General features: G+C 41.7%; 1 protein-coding gene across 1 annotated transcript in view; it reads right to left on the bottom strand.

The window, feature by feature from the left end:
- Positions 1-8,630: 8,630 nt before the first annotated feature.
- The window catches only part of LOC123751448 (uncharacterized), a 59,073-nt gene continuing 46,932 nt past the window's right edge, over positions 8,631-20,771 (bottom strand). Inside the window, exons 6-7 of the mRNA XM_069337725.1 lie at positions 13,865-14,027; positions 8,631-13,438 (exon numbers count right to left, since the gene is read on the bottom strand). Coding sequence (XP_069193826.1) covers positions 12,222-13,438; positions 13,865-14,027 — 1,380 coding nt within the window. The 3' untranslated portion in view covers positions 8,631-12,221. The remainder of the gene's footprint in view (positions 13,439-13,864; positions 14,028-20,771) is intronic.

The raw sequence follows: 20,771 nt of genomic DNA, 5'->3' as shown, positions 1-20,771 counted from the left end.
CACTGGCAGCCCAATATGGCCGCCATGTAACCTAACCCTCCACTGGCAGCCCAATATGGCCGCCATGTAGAAGGTGGGCGGGTAGGAGCGGGGTTGTAACTTTGTTCTGCACATTACTCTATGGTCTTGCCTCTTAAGAAATGGGAGAATAATGCTTGAAGACAAAAGGTGTCATCAAGAGGAGTCCTGCCGCTCCACACTGGTATGGTAGGCATATATGTCCGGTCGTAATGGTCGAGTGGTTAAGGTACCAGGTACACCAGTTGCATAGTGCTCCTGGCAGTATGGGTTCGAGTCACTTCTGGGGTGTGGAGTGAGAATCCACAAGGTCTTCTATGAATAAAAAAAAAAATAAATACTCTATTTTCTTCTTTGAGGATGTGGGTCGCTTCAATTGCACCAGAGATGGTACCCCTATTATTTATATATATATATATATATATATATATATATATATATATATATATAGTGAGGGCTTCCAGTTTTTTATTTCAGCGTCTGAGTGTGGCGATCCAGAGGGGAAATGCTTGCTGCGTCCTCGGTTCCTGTCCAGAAGCGGAGGAGCTTCAAGAGATCCATAACCTTTAGGCATTTGTCTTGTATGTTTTGTAACCTTTAAATACACAATAAAGGAAAAAAAAAAAGGGAAGGGGGTGGTAGGAGAAAAGCACACAGAAACTGTATTGGAGGGGACCTACATTCCCTTCAATGCGTTATGTGTGGTTTCCTCCGAGGCTATGGGTCCCCCTTCTTCCAGCCAGAGGTGGTACTCCCTTCCCTATTCAACCCGTTCTCGCAAATTTAATAAGTCAATATTGACTTATTAGTTGCGTGCATACGTGACATACTAAACATAATAGTTTCCCTTGAAAAGCTTCATAGAAAACACCGACCTTACCTAACCTACTTAGTATGTTAAAATAAGTATCTTATAGCTTCGTAATTACAATTGTTACTTAACCTATTATAGGTATACTTAACCTATTATAGGTATAGGTTAGGTAATAATTGTAATTACGAAGCAATAAGATGCTTATCTTAACATACTAAGTAGGTTAGGTAAGGTCGGTGTTTTCTATGAAGCTTTTCAAGGGAAACTATTATGTTAAGTATGTCACCTATGCACATATTTAGTAAGTCAATATTGACTTATTAAATTTGCGAGAACGGGTTGCCCTATTATATATATATATATATATATATATATATATATATATATATATATATATATATATATATATATAATGCGAACAAGCTTCAATGGTCCCCAAGCCAATATGAAACTGAAAACTCCACACCCCAGAAGTGACTCGCACCCAGACAGCCAGGAGCACTATGCGACTGTCGTACCCGGTATCTTAACCACTCTACCAACCGTGACTGTACAAAAGTCATTGGTAGCCGAGGCTATATCCCCAACGTCCCGACGGCACTTGGTGGTAAGCTTGGGCATATTTATTTCATCGAATCACCTCACTTTGTGGGGCCACGTGTAATGATGTCCGACGACCTAACGTTTAGGGAGCATAACCAGGGGCCAGATTCACAAAAGAACTAACGCAAGCACATACGAACCTGTCCATCTTTTCTCAATCTTTGGCGGCTTTGTTTACAATTATTAAACAGTTAATGAGCTCCGAAGCACCAGGAGGCTGTTTATAACAATAACAACAGTTGATTGGCAAGTTTTCATGCTTGTAAACTGTTTAATAAATGTAACCAAAGCCGTCAAAGATTGAGGAAAGATGTACACGTTCGTAAGTGCTTGAGTAACTGCTTCGTGAATCTGTCCCCAAGCAAATATTGCGACAGCCAGAAAAATGATCGGATGGATTACGAGAACTTTCAAGTCCAGAGATCCCATCACAATGGTTGTACTCTTCAAGTCACTTGTGTTGTCCCGTCTTGAGTACTGCTCAGTACTCACTTCCCCCTTCAGAGCAGGAGAGATTGCTGAAATAGAGGGAATACAGAGAACATATACGGCACGCATAGACGAGATAAAACACCTAAATTATTGGGATCGTCTCAAAGCTCTCCAAATGTACTCACTAGAAAGGAGACGAGAGAGATACCAAATAATATACACATGGAAGATACTGGAGGGCCAGGTCCCAAATCTACACAGTAAAATAACAACGTACTGGAGTGAACGATATGGAAGAAAATGCAGAATAGAACCAGTGAAGAGCAGAGGTGCCATAGACACAATCAGAGAACACACTATAAACATCAGAGGTCCGCGGTTGTTCAACGTCCTCCCAGCGACTATAAGAAATATTACAGGAACAACCGTGGACATCTTCAAGAGAAAACTGGATAGTTTCCTCCAAGGAGTGCCGGACCAACCGGGCTGTGGTGGGTATGTGGGCCTGCGGGCTGCTCCAAGCAACAGCCTGGTGGACCAAACTCTCACAAGTCAAGCCTGGCCTCGGGCCGGGCTTGGGCAGTAGAACAACTCACAGAACCCCATCAACCAGGTATACAGTGAGTAACACAAAGGTGCCAGGTACGCCAAGGTGCATAGTGCTCCTGGCTGTCTGGGTTCGAATCCCTCCAAGTGGTGGAGTTTTGGAGTGGAGATGATTTCGGGGCTTAGCGTCCCCACGGCCCGGTCCTCCATCAGGCCTCCAGGCGCCGGAAATCGAGCCCCGGACCACAGGATCAGGCGTCCAGCGGGCTGTCCACTCAGCCACCGGCCCCTGTATGTGTGCGTGGCGACTCTGATGGAGCGACCTCCTGGACCATTCACTTGAGTTCAGGTAACAACTGAAGAAATGTTGTGATGCTTGACTGTATAAAGGTCTTGAGTGTGTGTGAACACTCAAGTTCCTGAAGAATACCTGACCAACCAGGCTGTTGTGGTGCCCATACCACACTGCCATCCAGAGCCTCTAACTGTATAGTGAAGCACACCAACCATTGATCCTGTGTAGTTAGTTATATTGATCCTGTGTAGTTATATTGATCCTGTGTAGTTATATTGATCCTGTGTAGTTATATTGATCCTGTGTAGTTATATTAATCCTGTGTAGTTATATTGATCCTGTGTAGCTAGTTATATTGATCCTGTGTAGTTATATTGATCCTGTGTAGTTATATTGATCCTGTGTAGCCAGTAATATTGATCCTGTGTAGTTATATTGATCCTGTGTAGTTAGTTATATTGATCCTGTGTAGCTAGTTATATTGATCCTGTGTAGTTATATTGATCCTGTGTAGTTATATTGATCCTGTGTAGTTATATTGATCCTGTGTAGTTATATTGATCCTGTGTAGTTATATTGATCCTGTGTAGCCAGTAATATTGATCCTGTGTAGCCAGTAATATTGATCCTGTGTGGCCAGTAATATTGATCCTGTGTAGTTATATTGATCCTGTGTAGTTATATTGATCCTGTGTAGCCAGTAATATTGATCCTGTGTGGCCAGTAATATTGATCCTGTGTAGCCAGTAATATTGATCCTGTGTAGCTAGTTATATTGATCCTGTGTAGTTATATTGATCCTGTGTAGCCAGTTATATTGATCCTGTGTAGTTATATTGATCCTGTGTAGTTAGTTATATTGATCCTGTGTAGCTAGTTATATTGATCCTGTGTAGTTATATTGATCCTGTGTAGTTATATTGATCCTGTGTAGCTAGTTATATTGATCCTGTGTAGTTATATTGATCCTGTGTAGCCAGTAATATTGATCCTGTGTAGCCAGTAATATTGATCCTGTGTGGCCAGTAATATTGATCCTGTGTAGCTAGGTATATTGAACCTGTGTAGCCAGTAATATTGATCCTGTGTAGCCACTAATATTGATCCTGTGTAGTTATATTGATCCTGTGTAGTTATATTGATCCTGTGTAGTTATATTGATCCTGTGTAGCCAGTAATATTGATCCTGTGTAGCTAGGTATATTGAACCTGTGTAGCCAGTAATATTGATCCTGTGTAGCCACTAATATTGATCCTGTGTAGCCAGTAATATTGATCCTGTGTAGCTAGGTATATTGAACCTGTGTAGCCAGTAATATTGATCCTGTGTAGTTATATTGATCCTGTGTAGCCAGTAATATTGATCCTGTGTAGCTAGGTATATTGAACCTGTGTAGCCAGTAATATTGATCCTGTGTAGCTAGGTATATTGAACCTGTGTAGCCAGTAATATTGATCCTGTGTAGTTATATTGATCCTGTGTAGCCAGTAATATTGATCCTGTGTAGCTAGGTATATTGAACCTGTGTAGCCAGTAATATTGATCCTGTGTAGTTATATTGATCCTGTGTAGCCAGTAATATTGATCCTGTGTAGCTAGGTATATTGAACCTGTGTAGCCAGTAATATTGATCCTGTGTAGCCAGTAATATTGATCCTGTGTAGCCAGTAATATTGATCCTGTGTAGCCAGTAATATTGATCCTGTGTAGCTAGGTATATTGATCCTGTGTAGCCAGTAATATTGATCCTGTGTAGCCAGTAATATTGATCCTGTGTAGTTATATTGATCCTGTGTAGTTATATTGATCCTGTGTAGCCAGTAATATTGATCCTGTGTAGCTAGGTATATTGAACCTATGTAGCCAGTAATATTGATCCTGTGTAGCCAGTAATATTGATCCTGTGTAGCCAGTAATATTGAGCCTGTGTAGTTATATTGATCCTGTGTAGCCAGTAATATTGAGCCTGTGTAGTTATATTGATCCTGTGTAGCCAGTAATATTGATCCTGTGTAGTTATATTGATCCTGTGTAGTTATATTGATCCTGTGTAGCCAGTAATATTGAGCCTGTGTAGTTATATTGATCCTGTGTAGTTATATTGATCCTGTGTAGCCAGTAATATTGATCCTGTGTAGCCAGTAATATTGATCCTGTGTAGCCACTAATATTGATCCTGTGTAGCTAGGTATATTGAACCTGTGTAGCCAGTAATATTGATCCTGTGTAGCCAGTAATATTGATCCTGTGTAGCCAGTAATATTGATCCTGTGTAGCCAGTAATATTGATCCTGTGTAGTTATATTGAGCCTGTGTAGTTATATTGATCCTGTGTAGTTATATTGATCCTGTGTAGTTATATTGAGCCTGTGTAGTTATATTGATCCTGTGTAGTTATATTGATCCTGTGTAGTTATATTGAGCCTGTGTAGTTATATTGATCCTGTGTAGTTATATTGATCCTGTGTAGTTATATTGATCCTGTGTAGTTATATTGATCCTGTGTAGTTATATTGATCCTGTGTAGTTATATTGATCCTGTGTAGTTATATTGATCCTGTGTAGTTATATTGATCCTGTGTAGTTATATTGAGCCTGTGTAGTTATATTGATCCTGTGTAGTTATATTGATCCTGTGTAGCCAGTAATATTGAGCCTGTGTAGTTATATTGATCCTGTGTAGCCAGTAATATTGATCCTGTGTAGTTATATTGATCCTGTGTAGTTATATTGATCCTGTGTAGTTATATTGATCCTGTGTAGTTATATTGAGCCTGTGTAGTTATATTGATCCTGTGTAGTTATATTGATCCTGTGTAGCCAGTAATATTGATCCTGTGTAGTTATATTGATCCTGTGTAGCCAGTAATATTGAGCCTGTGTAGTTATATTGATCCTGTGTAGCCAGTAATATTGATCCTGTGTAGTTATATTGATCCTGTGTAGCCAGTAATATTGATCCTGTGTAGTTATATTGATCCTGTGTAGCCAGTAATATTGATCCTGTGTAGTTATATTGATCCTGTGTAGCCAGTAATATTGATCCTGTGTAGTTATATTGATCCTGTGTAGCCAGTAATATTGATCCTGTGTAGTTATATTGATCCTGTGTAGCCAGTAATATTGATCCTGTGTAGTTATATTGATCCTGTGTAGTTATATTGATCCTGTGTAGTTATATTGATCCGGTGTAGTTATATTGATCCTGTGTAGTTATATTGATCCTGTGTAGCTAGATATATTGATCATGTGTGGCCAGTAATATTGATCCTGTGTAGCCAGTAATATTGATCCTGTGTAGTTATATTGATCCTGTGTAGCCAGTAATATTGATCCTGTGTAGTTATATTGATCCTGTGTAGCCAGTAATATTGATCCTGTGTAGTTATATTGATCCTGTGTAGCCAGTAATATTGATCCTGTGTAGTTATATTGATCCTGTGTAGCCAGTAATATTGATCCTGTGTAGTTATATTGATCCTGTGTAGCCAGTAATATTGATCCTGTGTAGTTATATTGATCCTGTGTAGTTATATTGATCCGGTGTAGTTATATTGATCCTGTGTAGTTATATTGATCCTGTGTAGCTAGATATATTGATCATGTGTAGCCAGTAATATTGATCCTGTGTAGCCAGTAATATTGATCCTGTGTAGTTATATTGATCCTGTGTAGCCAGTAATATTGATCCTGTGTAGTTATATTGATCCTGTGTAGCCAGTAATATTGATCCTGTGTAGTTATATTGATCCTGTGTAGCCAGTAATATTGATCCTGTGTAGTTATATTGATCCTGTGTAGCCAGTAATATTGATCCTGTGTAGTTATATTGATCCTGTGTAGCCAGTAATATTGATCCTGTGTAGTTATATTGATCCTGTGTAGTTATATTGATCCGGTGTAGTTATATTGATCCTGTGTAGTTATATTGATCCTGTGTAGCTAGATATATTGATCCTGTGTGGCCAGTAATATTGATCCTGTGTAGCCAGTAATATTGATCCTGTGTAGCCAGTAATATTGATCCTGTGTAGCCAGTAATATTGATCATGTGTAGCCAGTAATATTGATCCTGTGTAGCCAGTAATATTGATCCTGTGTAGTTATATTGATCCTGTGTAGCCAGTAATATTGATCCTGTGTAGCCAGTAATATTGATCCTGTATAGCCAGTAATATTGATCCTGTGTAGCCAGTAATATTGAGCCTGTGTAGCCAGTAATATTGATCCTGTGTAGCCAGTAATATTGATCCTGTGTAGTTATATTGATCCTGTGTAGCCAGTAATATTGATCCTGTGTAGCCAGTAATATTGATCCTGTGTAGCCAGTAATATTGAGCCTGTGTAGCCAGTAATATTGATCCTGTGTAGCCAGTAATATTGATCATGTGTAGCCAGTAATATTGATCCTGTGTAGCCAGTAATATTGATCCTGTGTAGCCAGTAATATTGATCCTGTGTAGCCAGTAATATTGATCCTGTGTAGCCAGTAATATTGAGCCTGTGTAGTTATATTGATCCTGTGTAGTTATATTGATCCTGTGTAGTTAGTTATATTGATCCTGTGTAGCTAGGTATATTGATCATGTGTGGCCAGTAATATTGATCCTGTGTAGCCAGTAATATTGATCCTGTGTAGTTATATTGATCCTGTGTAGCCAGTAATATTGATCCTGTGTAGTTATATTGATCCTGTGTAGCCAGTAATATTGATCCTGTGTAGCCAGTAATATTGATCCTGTGTAGCCAGTAATATTGATCCTGTGTAGCCAGTAATATTGATCCTGTGTAGCCAGTAATATTGATCCTGTGTAGTTATATTGATCCTGTGTAGCCAGTAATATTGATCCTGTGTAGCCAGTAATATTGATCCTGTGTAGCCAGTAATATTGAGCCTGTGTAGTTATATTGATCCTGTGTAGCCAGTAATATTGATCCTGTGTAGTTATATTGATCCTGTGTAGTTATATTGATCCTGTGTAGTAATCATTGAGGACAAACAAACACAACTTGTATTAATAATTAAATATATGTCACAAACATATGGGAAAGAACAGGTCCTGGAGAGCGGATACATACACGTGTGTGTGTGTATACATATGTATCAACGGTCATACATGTAGGGAGGAGAATGGCCAACCACCTCGGTACTCCACACTGTATATAATGTATACGAGTGGTCATATAATGTATACAAGGCCGTATATAATGGTCATTACGGTCTTAACAACTTTCAAAAGTGACGAAATCCAACACGTCCTCGGACCAGGTCCATTCCATCCAGCGGTCGACCCCAAAGACGCTATTCTAGTTTTAGAATAGCGTGAATATGATGTTCATTTAAAAAAGGATTTTCTCATAAATTAGTAATGTATATTGGCACATTGTGCGTATTTAGGCACTGGTTAGGTTAGGTGTTTAGGTTCTGTTGGCGATGATTTGTAGTACGTGGGTGAAGCATTTACAGCGTTGTGGTTCGAACACAAGTCGATAGCAAAGCCCTTGTTCCGGAAGTGTTCGGATGTCATCAGTCGTGTGTAAAGTGTTTATCATTCATAAACAAGGGGTTCGGCGGGTGTATGGAATGGACTTTGGCCTTTGTTTATGAGGACGGACTGAGGAAACACTGGTGGGAACCAGTTGGGTCCTGCGCCGCTGGCAACCTTAGTGAAACTTGTAAACAAAAATATTCGTCATTGGATTTCATCGACGCTCAGTTGAACCAGACTTTTGTTTGGACTTGAAACACCAACAATTATAAATTATTGATAAATCCCACAAAACGCCACTTTCGCTAGTTAAAATTGTGTGCATTTATATATATATATATATATATATATATATATATATATATATATATATATATATATATATATATATATATATATATATATATATATATATATGTCGTACCTAGTAGCCAGAACGCACTTCTCAGCCTACTATGCAACGCCCGATTTGCCTAATAAGCCAAGTTTTCATGAATTAATTGTTTTTCGGCTACCTAACCTACCTAACCTAACCTAACCTAACTTTTTCGGCTACCTAACCTAACCTAACCTATAAAGATAGGTTAGGTTAGGTTAGGTAGGGTTGGTTAGGTTCGGTCATATATCTACGTTAATTTTAACTCCCACAAAATTTTTTTTACCTTATACATAATGAAATGGGTAGCTTTATCATTTCATAAGAAAAAAGTTAGAGAAAAAGTATTAATTCAGGAAAACTTGGCTTATTAGGCAAATCGGGCCTTGCATAGTAGGCTGAGAAGTGCGTTCTGGCTATTAGGTACGACATATATATATATATATATTTATATATAATATATAATTATTCATATATTAGAAGAAGCATTCCGAGGGTGACCTGGAGTCTGAGGTCAATATACTGTTAACAAATGGAATGTGAATGAGATAACTTTGATTTTTTCTGTTAGGTCACGCTTGAGCGGTAGGCCAAGCGTGAGGTCATACTTGAGAGATAAAGTATTAAGTCACACTTGTGAAATTAATCAAGTATTATGCTTTTTTCGCGATGTTTGGCATGAAGTCGGCCTTGAAGAGTCACTCAAGGGCCTTGACCTTGAAGCCTACATCCTCAAGGTCAACCTCAACTTTCAGAGCGAGCGCTCAAGTAACTGATTATTTTACACTTAAGGAATAAGTCATCATTGAGAGTTAACGTGGGTAAACCACGACTTAAAACTGGCGCTCAGGTAGTGGATTAACCTCAACACTAGCACTTGAGCAGTAGGGTGAGCTATCCTTCAAGCGCTGACTCGTGGACTAGTCTCTGTCTTTTAATGTTAATTTAATAAACTTCAAACTACTAACAAGGCAGTTTCGTTAACTGTTTCACATACACACTTTATCTCATTGCTTCAGTTTTAACATTCATGCGAATATTTAACATCTTAACACAATTTGCTGCTCATCTAGCATAAGTGATTTAACATTTGTTGGTCCTTAAGTTATTTAAGTCAATATAACGTTAACAATTTTGTATCAATGCCAAATTTAACATTGGTAATTAACATCAATGGTAACAGAGCTACGAATTTAACATCAATGATTATTTAATGTAACCGAGATTAAACATTTGTAGAACTTCAACATCAGTCAACTTAACATCACCAGTAAATTAACATAAGTGAAAATTTCAACCAATTTATGAGGCAACAGTTGGGCATAATTTAATGTTTAAGACCATTGTAAGATCTGGACAACAATGGCATAACTTGTATAGACTTAACAAATCTTTGAATAACGGTATCGCTGACTTATTGGCCAAAAGTTGTAAATTTTCTGATGTATATTTCAGTAAGCCAATCAGGATAGTCGCATGTTCTCGTTACCCTGCGATGTGATTGGCCATGGCGTTTACTTGAGCCAATCAGCTTCGTCTGATCCCAGCCAATAGCAGGAGCGGAAATTAGCTCCCGTTTTCTTTATCTGCGAGAATCTATGCCTAATCTTGCTTGTTTGATTTAAAATTAATATGGCTAAAACTGGGTAGACCAAGATATTTAGGGATATGTTACAATAACCTATTATATGTCTAAATGAAGCAAAAATTACGTATAGGTGAATTTAGACAATTTTAAATTCTCAAGCAAATGAAATAGAGCACAATACTGTAGTGAAATACTTTAGGCTTTGTCACACATAACTATATTACATAATCTTTGTTTTTTCATTTACGGATTACGTTCCATTTCCATATTAAACAGCCACTCCACACAAGTAATTTTGTATGTTATCTTACCTACAAAAGGTACTCGACTCCTGTACACTAGTTTAAAGGTAATTGGCAGTCTTCTACACATACATAAATCTTAATAACATAATTAAAAAAGTCATTTTCAGACTCATTACCGGAAGAAAAGCACAGAAATGAGAGAATATGTGTTTGTCATTTTGTTTTTTTCGTCTTGACTAGTTTTGCAGTGAAATGCGACCGAACGAATTTGACTAGCATTGGAAAAAATAATAATCTTCATAATACTTTAACTTATGAGCAGATATGTGGTGAGTTAAAGGCTACAGACTTAACTATATATGGGAGCCTTCAGCCGCTGTGTTCCCGCCAAATTTCATGTTTTCTTTAAATGGAGAAAATAAAAATATTGACGTTTTAAGGGCAAACTTTGACATTTTGTTTCGTTGCAACTTCACAGCGGCTGAAGGGGTCAATATGGCCTAAAACAAATCTTGATAAAACTTCTTAAACACTAATGATAGTTTCTGGAGATCGGGAATTGCAGACAACCTAACGAGGAGCGGTACGAGAAGAGCAGGAGCCATTCTCAGCACTTTGTAACGCCCTCAGCACTTTGTAACGCTCTCAGCACTTTGTAACGCCCTCAGCACTTTGTAACGCTCTCAGCACTTTGTAACGCCCTCAGCACTTTGTAACGCTCTCAGCACTTTGTAACGCTCTCAGCACTTTGTAACTTGAGATGAAGAGCCACGTTCTGTAAGAGCGTCGACCACCCCATGGAGCCACTTTTTGTACCACAAATTAAACATTCAAATTAAGAATACTCGCGGAGAGAAGGCACAAGCCTAACTGAAGAAAAGGAGAAATATAAAGTTTTCAAATTTCTAGATTTGATTTTGAGGTGAAGGTGTTCATGGTGTGGACGCTACAGTCATGAGATGACAGAGTTCAGTAACACGGGGCAAAAACCCCTAATTCAAAATATAAACTAACTTGACAAGTCACTGGGGGCCTAACGACTCAAGAGTGTTCAATCACCATGTCTAACACGTTCATTAAACATAAGTTAAGCTGCTCTTAACTTATTGTGAGTCAGATGCCGGATACAGTCAGTAAATACTCTTGAGAGCTACACCGATTATGAAACCATCTGTATCACGGTTCCAGAGAACATTTTAAAAAGTTTCAGTGGCACTTCGAACCGGGAAAAAGACTGGAACACGGTCTAAATCACCGGTTTACTGGATATTGAAAACGGTTTTAGAACTGGAAGAACTGTCTTGAGGGCCACTCGATTTCGAAAGAGCTTTCTGCCTCTATTGGTTTCTCAAAACTCCAGAGGCTTCATGTACCTCACTTCCAACCATTAGTTCCTCTGTTACAAACACCAGAGTGTTCCCAGCCTCGCGCAGTACAAGTCTGTGCCACAAGAATGTCCAAGAACTAGAATTCTTCGAAGTACTGGACGCAATACATGGCAAAAAGACAATCCAAGAGGATTATCTTTTTAATAAACCATTGTAAGAACTCTCAGGCCCCCAGACGTCGATAACAGACTCAGACCAACAGTGACAGGTCGTTGTTATCTTAGTTTGTGTAAAGTGGTTGTAGTCTAAGAACTACTCTTGTGAAGGCTGACACACTGACGAGCTCTGAGTTGTTTAAACATCAGCAATAGGCCTGTTGAACAGCCTGCAATAGTTTGAATGTTATTATTCTGGCAACAGTGGCCGGAGGCACAGTTATAGCAGGTATGGAGACAGTTATAGCAGGTATGGAGCGCGTGGAGAGCTTCAGCTGAGGGAAGAGGCAGCCTCGCTGGGCGCCATTTGATGACATGCCAGCACTAACTTCCCCTCACACGCTGGCAGCTGATTATCGCTCTTCCCCTCTCGCGTCGAGACCATCTCTGATTGGCTGGGCGACACGCAGAATGATGACGTGTACACCGTGACGTCATAGCTCGACAGGCTGCCATTGGTGGAGGAGTCCTGGGTGGCGTAGCCGCTCGTTTCATTGGCGTAATTGACGTAATCGGCGGCGGGTGAAGGGTACGCAAACCTGGCGCCGGTCTCCGGACACAAGGTGTCCACTCTGGGAGACCTCGTGGCCTCCTCCAGCTGCTGCAGCTGCTGCAGGCTCGGGGAGAGCAGTCTGTTGTGGAGGAGAGACTCCTCTATCCCCGCACTGGGCGCGCCGCTCGTGGGGGCGGGAGTGGGCGTAGCGGGCGTGGAGAAGACGGGCGTGGGCGTGTGTGGGGGCGGTAGAGAGGGCGCGTGGGTGGTATATGGGTGGTGGTGTTGTGTTAACGCCCCGCTACCAAGGTCCAGCAGGGTGGGGGGAGACCGCTGCTGCTGCTGCTGCTGCTGCTGCTGCTCCGTATCGTCAAGGAAACAGTCACCAATTATGTCGTCTATACACTGCAGGAACCTCTGTGCTGTGGCCTCGGGGATGGCAGGCGCCGCCACTCCTGACTCCTCCTTCTTCCTGTATGGCTGCTCCAGGGCGAAGATGTCTTGCGGCTGGAAGGCTTCCTCGAAGGGGAATATTGGCTCAGAGTCGCAGGTATAGCTGTGAGGAGTGTTGTGGGCGTGGGGTGGGAGGCTGGCAGACACCTCACTCCACAACCCGGGTCCGCCCTGATCCAACATGGCGGCGCTGCCCCACCCATCGTTCAGGGCGTCAGGGCGGTAGCCAGCGGGCGCTGCCATGCCCCATTCAGGGGTTAGGGTGGTGGGCGGCGACCAGTTGAGGGGCGGTGGTGGGTGGAATCCCCCTGTGGGCGGCGCCGGGCTCCTGTAGAGTTGGGTGGCTCGCACTCCGTGACTCGCCTCCTCTGGGTGGTGCTGCATGTGGGTGAAGTATGGGTCGAGGGGCGTGTGGGCGTAGTGGGGTGGGCGGGGCACCAGCGACCCCACGCCCCCTGGCGACGACACCACGCCCACAACCCCGCCCATCAGCAGCTTGCCGCAGGTACACTCGAAGGGCGGACAGGAGCACACTTCTCCACCTGCAGGTGAACAGAAGCACCAGGTTATAGTTTACTTTCTGTCTCTCTCTCTCTCTCTCTCTCTCTCTCTCTCTCTCTCTCTCTCTCTCTCTCTCTCTCTCTCTTTCTCTCTCCCTCCCTCTGTCTCTCTCTCCCTCCCTCTCTCTCTCTCCCTCTCTCTCTCCCTTCCTCTCTCTCTCTCCTTCTCTCTCTCTCCCTCCCTCTCTCTCTCTCTCCTCTCTCTCTCCCTCCCTCTCTCTCTCTCTCCTCTCTCTCTCTCTCTCTCTCTCTCTCTCTCTCTCTCTCTCTCTCTCTCTCTCTCTCTCCCTCTCTCAGCAAATCTCCCTTCCTATATATATGATATCACCCGTTAACTTTACCTTAATCCACCACAGTAACAGCCCCTAGAAATTGACCCTAGTAATCCTCCCCAGTAATCCCCCTCACCTCCGTGGTCGGGCAGTAGGGGGGGCGGATGTGTCCTTGCCAGCTTGGGGGGCGGGGGGGCGGGGGCGCCGTGGGCGTACAGGTCGGCGCCGCCCACAGATCCGTCCATGGCCGCCCCTACTGACGAGGCGGGCGGCAGACTTCTCTTCACGCCCGTCACCACCTGTAGAACATCAACTGTTATGCAGGCGATGAGTCACAATAACGTGGCTAAAGTATGTTGACCAGACCACACACTAGAAGGTGAAGGGACGACGACGTTTCGGTCCGTCCTGGACCATTCTCAAGTCACAATAGACTTGAGAATGGTCCAGGACGGACCGAAACGTCGTCGTCGTCCCTTCACCTTCTAGTGTGTGGTCTGGTCAACACTCCAGAATGTTTCAACGTCCCTTTGTTTGGTCTATGAGGCAGTTTGGAGACGTGAGAGGCAGTGTGTGGTAAAGAATGGACGATAATGCCTCCCTCTCCCTCTCCTTCACACACTCCCTCAAACACCTGTTATACCCCGTTCACTCAAACAATTGCAGCGCATCAGTCAGGGTGTATAAACCCTTGTCTGTCAATTCCAAGGCGCCTCACAAAATTGCTCCCCAGAAATAAGCTGGAATTGTGGCCTGTAACTCACAATTGTGAGGTTGTTGCTTTGGGTTGTGTGGGACTTTTGTGAGTGAATGCGAGCTGTTCTAAAGGTTCTTTAAGAGCCAAGTAGTCGTAAACAAACTTTCTTTTTTTTGTGGGGTAAGGAAATGTTTTGAAGAGGTTTATAGCCTATGGAGTTTGGATGGACTAAATATTAGGTAATTTGGGTAATATATTTACGAATCTGAAAGATTTGTCAGCGTTCAAGGAGGGAAATTTTAGGATATATTTGAAGCTTAGTCTGTTTTGGTCTTTGGCTGGAGGCCTATCAACCTCTGGAGGGTTGTTAATACAACACAAAAGCTTACTGATCAATCAGAAAGTATATATGTATATGTATGAGAATTTCGTTTTCTCAAATGTACTTGAACGACTAAATCTGAAAAAATCTATCTAATGTATATAACGTTTGTGAAAAAACGCAGAAAATTGTCAAAATAATCTCTAGAAACGAAATTAAAATTAAAAACACATATTTCAATATAAGAATCTAATAAGAAAAATTAGAACATAAAGGAGAATTTTCCTGAAAGGTTTTGAATGAACTGAAACCGTCCAACTGCGTTTCTGGCGTGAATAAATCTGAGACAATCTCCACTTCGTCTCTCCAGATTCTCTCTGACAAGAAAAAATCCCACATTTCTGTCTCCAAAAGTTTACTGAATAAACAAATACTTTTATGTTTTTTGTTTTTGCTTTTTTAAACAAATGGTATTTACTTGAATAAATTCCTCAACTCTATTTTTTTAAGAGAGGAATCATAAGTTTTGTTTTACATGAAATATGAAATAAATTAAGAAATATCACAGTATATGTTGAGAAGAGGATATATATATATATATATATATATATATATATATATATATATATATATATATATATATATATATATATATATATATATATATATATATATACTGAGCTTGCTTCAGTCCTGAACTATGTTCTGGACTAAATTGCTAAGCCTTAACAACCCTCCAGAGGTCGATAGGCCTACAGGGCAACACCAAATCGACATGCAGAATATTAAGTAGCCTTCGAAGACCCAAACTGCTGTATGAACAAGCAACACAGCTAATTCCTGTCTTATTCAAACTGCGTATGAAAGAGGCTTGAGTTTTGAGCGCTTCTCTACCCTGGTTTAATAGCTAGTTGAGCGAAGAGCTGTGTGTGTGTGTGTGTGTGTGTGTGTGTGTGTGTGTGTGTGTGTGTGTGTGTGTGTGTGTGAGAGTGTGTGTGTGTGTGTGTGTGTGTGTGTGTGTGTGTGTGTGTGTGTGTGTGTGTGTGTGTGAGTGTGTGTGTGTGTGTGTGTGTGTGTGTGTGAGAGTGTGTGTGTGTGTGTGTGTGTGTGTGTGTGTGTGTGTGTGTGTGTGTGTGTGTGTGTGTGTGAGTGTGTGTGTGTGTGTGAGTGTGTGTGTGTGTGAGTGTGTGTGTGTGTGTGTGTGTGTGTGTGTGTGTGTGTGTGTGTGTGAGTGTGTGTGTGTGTGAGTGTGTGTGTGTGTGTGTGTGTGTGTGTGTGTGTGTGTGTGTGTGAGTGTGTGTGTGTGTGTGTGTGTGTGAGTGTGTGTGTGTGTGAGTGTGTGTGTGTGTGGTGTGTGTGTGTGTGTGAGTGTGTGTGTGTGTGTGTGTGTGTGTGTGTGTGTGTGTGTGTGTGTGTGTGTGTGTGTGTGAGTGTGTGTGTGTGTGTGTGTGTGAGTGTGTTGTTGTTGTTGTAATAGACTAGACCATTGTGTAATGGGATAATTTTGAATATACCAAGGTTGATTTACAAGATTGTCCCAGGATATGCCTAGATTTTTCGATATATTCCAGTATATTCAGGTACTTTCCAGGATATAGCGGTATATTCCAGAATATAAACATAAATGAAAACTGGCAACATTAAAAAAACAAGAGATATATACCAGAATATTCTTGGGTATACTGGTATGCTCTGGGATACAATAAAGCATAGAGGAATATACCACAATATTCTGGGATTTACCAGGACACACACACGGGGATATACGAGGCTATTCAAGAATTTAAGGAGTCAAGAAGAACCAAACAAATCCTTGTCGGACCAACCAATTGAAGCTTAGATTGTCGACTTAACGTGTGTGTGTGTGTGTGTGTGTGAGTGTGTGTGTGTGTGTGAATGTGTGTGTGTGTGTGTGTGTGTGTGTGTGTGTATGTGTGTGTACTCACCTAGTTGTACTCACCTAGTTGTGTTTGCGGGGGTTGAGCTCTGGCTCTTTGGTCCCGCCTCTCAACCGTCAATCAACAGGTGTACAGATTCATGAGCCTATCGGGCTCTGTCATATCTACACTTGAAACTGTGTATGGAGTCAGCCTCCACCACATCACTTCCTAGTGCATTCCATTTGTCAACCACTCTGACACTAAAAAAGTTCTTTCTAATATCTCTGTGGCTCATTTGGGCACTCAGTTTCCACCTGTGTCCCCTTGTGCGTGTTCCCCTTGTGTTAAATAGACTGTCTTTATCTACCCTATCAATCCCCTTCAGAATCTTGAATGTGGTGATCATGTCCCCCCTAACTCTTCTGTCTTCCAGCGAAGTGAGGTTTAATTCCCGTAGTCTCTCCTCGTAGCTCATACCTCTCAGCTCGGGTACTAGTCTGGTGGCAAACCTTTGAACCTTTTCCAGTTTAGTCTTATCCTTGACTAGATATGGACTCCATGCTGGGGCTGCATACTCCAGGATTGGCCTGACATATGTGGTATACAAAGTTCTGAATGATTCTTTACACAAGTTTCTGAATGCCGTTCGTATGTTGGCCAGCCTGGCATATGCCGCTGATGTTATCCGCTTGATATGTGCTGCAGGAGACAGGTCTGGCGTGATATCAACCCCCAAGTCTTTTTCCTTCTCTGACTCCTGAAGAATTTCCTCTCCCAGATGATACCTTGTATCTGGCCTCCTGCTCCCTACACCTATCTTCATTACATTACATTTGGTTGGGTTAAACTCTAACAACCATTTGTTCGACCATTCCTTCAGCTTGTCTAGGTCTTCTTGAAGCCTCAAACAGTCCTCTTCTGTTTTAATCCTTCTCATAATTTTAGCATCGTCCGCAAACATTGAGAGAAATGAATCGATACCCTCCGGGAGATCATTTACATATATCAGAAACAAGATAGGACCGAGTACAGAGCCCTGTGGGACTCCACTGGTGACTTCACGCCAATCGGAGGTCTCACCCCTCACCGTAACTCTCTGCTTCCTATTGCTTAGATACTCCCTTATCCACTGGAGCACCTTACCAGCTACACCTGCCTGTCTCTCCAGCTTATGTACCAGCCTCTTATGCGGTACTGTGTCAAAGGCTTTCCGACAATCCAAGAAAATGCAGTCCGCCCAGCCCTCTCTTTCTTGCTTAATCTGTGTCACCTGATCGTAGAATTCTATCAAGCCTGTAAGGCAAGATTTACCCTCCCTGAATCCATGTTGGCGATTTGTCACGAAGTCCCTTCTCTCCAGATGTGTTACCAGGTTTTTTCTCACGATCTTCTCCAACACCTTGCATGGTATACAAGTCAAGGACACTGGCCTGTAGTTCAGTGCCTCTTGTCTGTCGCCCTTTTTGTATATTGGGACCACATTCGCCGTCTTCCATATTTCTGGTAGGTCTCCCGTCTCTAGTGATTTACTATACACTATGGAGAGTGGCAAGCAAAGTGCCTCTGCACACTCTTTCAGTACCCATGGTGAGATCCCATCTGGACCAACCGCCTTTCTAACATCCAGATCCAGCAGGTGTCTCTTGACCTCCTCTCTCGTAATTTCGAACTCCTCCAAGGCCGCCTGGTTTACCTCCCTTTCTCCTAGCACAGTGACCTCACCCTGTTCTATTGTGAAGACCTCCTGGAACCTCTTGTTGAGTTCCTCACACACCTCTCTGTCATTCTCTGTATACCTGTCCTCGCCTGTTCTAAGTTTCAATACCTGTTCTTTCACTGTTGTTTTCCTTCTGATGTGACTGTGGAGTAGCTTTGGTTCGGTCTTGGCTTTGTTTGCTATATCATTTTCAAAATTTTTCTCTGCTTCTCTTCTCACCCTGACGTACTCATTCCTGGTTCTCTGGTATCTCTCCCTGCTTTCTGGTGTTCTGTTATTCCGGAAGTTCCTCCACGCCTTTTTGTTCAGTTTCTTCGCTTCCATACATGCCCTATTATACCATGGATTCTTCTGTTGCTTCTCGGATTTTTCCCTTTGGGCCGGGATGAACCTGTTTACTGCCTCCTGACACTTTTGGGTAACATAGTCCATCATACCCTGTACAGACTTGTCTCTGAGGTCTGTGTCCCAAGGTATTTCACTTAGGAAACTTCTCATCTGTTCATAATTCCCCTTTCGGTATGCCAGCCTTTTGATTCCTAGTTCTTTTTGGGGGGAGATAAGTCCTAGCTCTACCAGGTACTCAAAGTTCAATACACTGTGGTCACTCATTCCCAAGGGCGCTTCCATCTTAACTTCCCTTATATCCCATTCATTTAGGGTAAATATCAAATCAAGCATTGCTGGTTCATCTTCTCCTCTCATTCTTGTTGGCTCTTTGGTATGCTGGCTTAGAAAGTTTCTTGTTGCCACGTCCAGCAGCTTAGCTCTCCATGTTTCTGGTCCTCCATGCGGGTCTCTGTTCTTCCAATCTATCTTCCCATGGTTGAAGTCTCCCATAATTAGTAGTCCAGATCCATTCCTGCTAGCAACAGAAGCTGCTCTTTCTATTATGTTAATGGTGGCCATGTTGTTTCTATCATATTCCTGTCTAGGTCTTCTGTCATTTGGTGGTGGATTATATATGACTGCGACTATAATTTTTTTCCCTCCATTTGTTACAGTACCTGCTATGTAGTCACTGAAACCTTCACAGCCCTGAATATCCATCTCCTCAAAATCCCAGCCTTTTCTTACCAGCAGAGCTACACCACCCCCACCTCTTCCTTCCCTCTCTTTCCGCATAACATAATAGTCCTGTGGAAACACTGCATTTGTTATTGTTTTCGTGATCTTTGTTTCTGTGAGGGCTATTATGTCTGGGTTTTCCTCTAGTACCAGTTCTCCAAGCTCATTTGCTTTATTTGTAATTCCTTCACATATACTGCTAGCGAGTATATGTGATCAAACTGTTACTATGCAAAAAAAAAGAGGAAAATGTTAGAACTATACAGAAAATATAACGCCCTATACGAATATTATAATAAATTTATATTAAAGTAATGACTACATACCCAACATAAATATAACACAATAAACCATAAATAATTACACAAAAGCTCGTCCCAGATTCTTCAAATCCGTCAACGTTTAAATATTCCAGATTTTGTTTTCTTTTTTATGTGTGTGTGTGTGTGTGTGTGTGTGTGTGTGTGTGTGTGTGTGTGTGTGTGTGTGTGTGTGTGTGTGAATGTGAGTGTGTGTGTGTGTGTGTGTGTGTGTGTGTGTGTGTGTGTGTGTGTGTGTGTGTGTGTGTGTGTGTGTGTGTGTGAATGTGAGTGTGTGTGTGTGTGTGTGTGTGTGTGTGTGTGTATACTTACCTAGTTGTACTTGCGGGGGTTGAGCTCTGGCTCTTTGGTTCCGCCTCTCAACTGTCAATCAACTGTTTCCTAACTACTTTTTTTCCCACACCCCACACACACCTCCCCCCAGGAAGCAGCCCGCGACAGCTGACTAACTCCCAGGTACCTATTTACTGCTAGGTAACAGAGACATTCAGGATGACAGAAACTTTGCCCATTTGTTTCTGCCTGGTGCGGGAATCGAACCCGCGCCACAGAATTACGAGTCCTGCGTGCTAGCGAGTATATGTGATCAAACTGTTACTATGCAAAAAAAAAAGAGGAAAATGTTAGAACTATACAGAAAATATAACGCCCTATACGAATATTATAATAAATTTATATTAAAGTAATGACTACATACCCAACATAAATATAACACAATAAACCATAAATAATTACACAAAAGCTCGTCCCAGATTCTTCAAATCCGTCAACGTTTAAATATTCCAGATTTTGTTTTCTTTTTTATGCCCATTTAAGCAGACCTCAAATTGCTAGTTTGGTCGTTAAACCGCCAATTAAGGTAACGACAAACTGGCAATCACGTCTCTGGGGTAGTTGGGCTGTTATGTAGTTAGGGTAAGATGATGGTAATTACTTAATCACACTACAGTGCACATTTAAGGTGGAGGCTTTTCTTCAGAACTAAATTTACAGATAAGTGAGCCTTCTTTAAGAGGTGTGAAAACCTTTAAATGTTTTT

This window comes from Procambarus clarkii, chromosome 5 (assembly GCF_040958095.1).
Source record: "Procambarus clarkii isolate CNS0578487 chromosome 5, FALCON_Pclarkii_2.0, whole genome shotgun sequence".
NCBI classification, from domain to species: Eukaryota; Metazoa; Arthropoda; class Malacostraca; order Decapoda; family Cambaridae; genus Procambarus; species Procambarus clarkii.
This window is presented reverse-complemented; position numbering and strand designations above follow the sequence as displayed.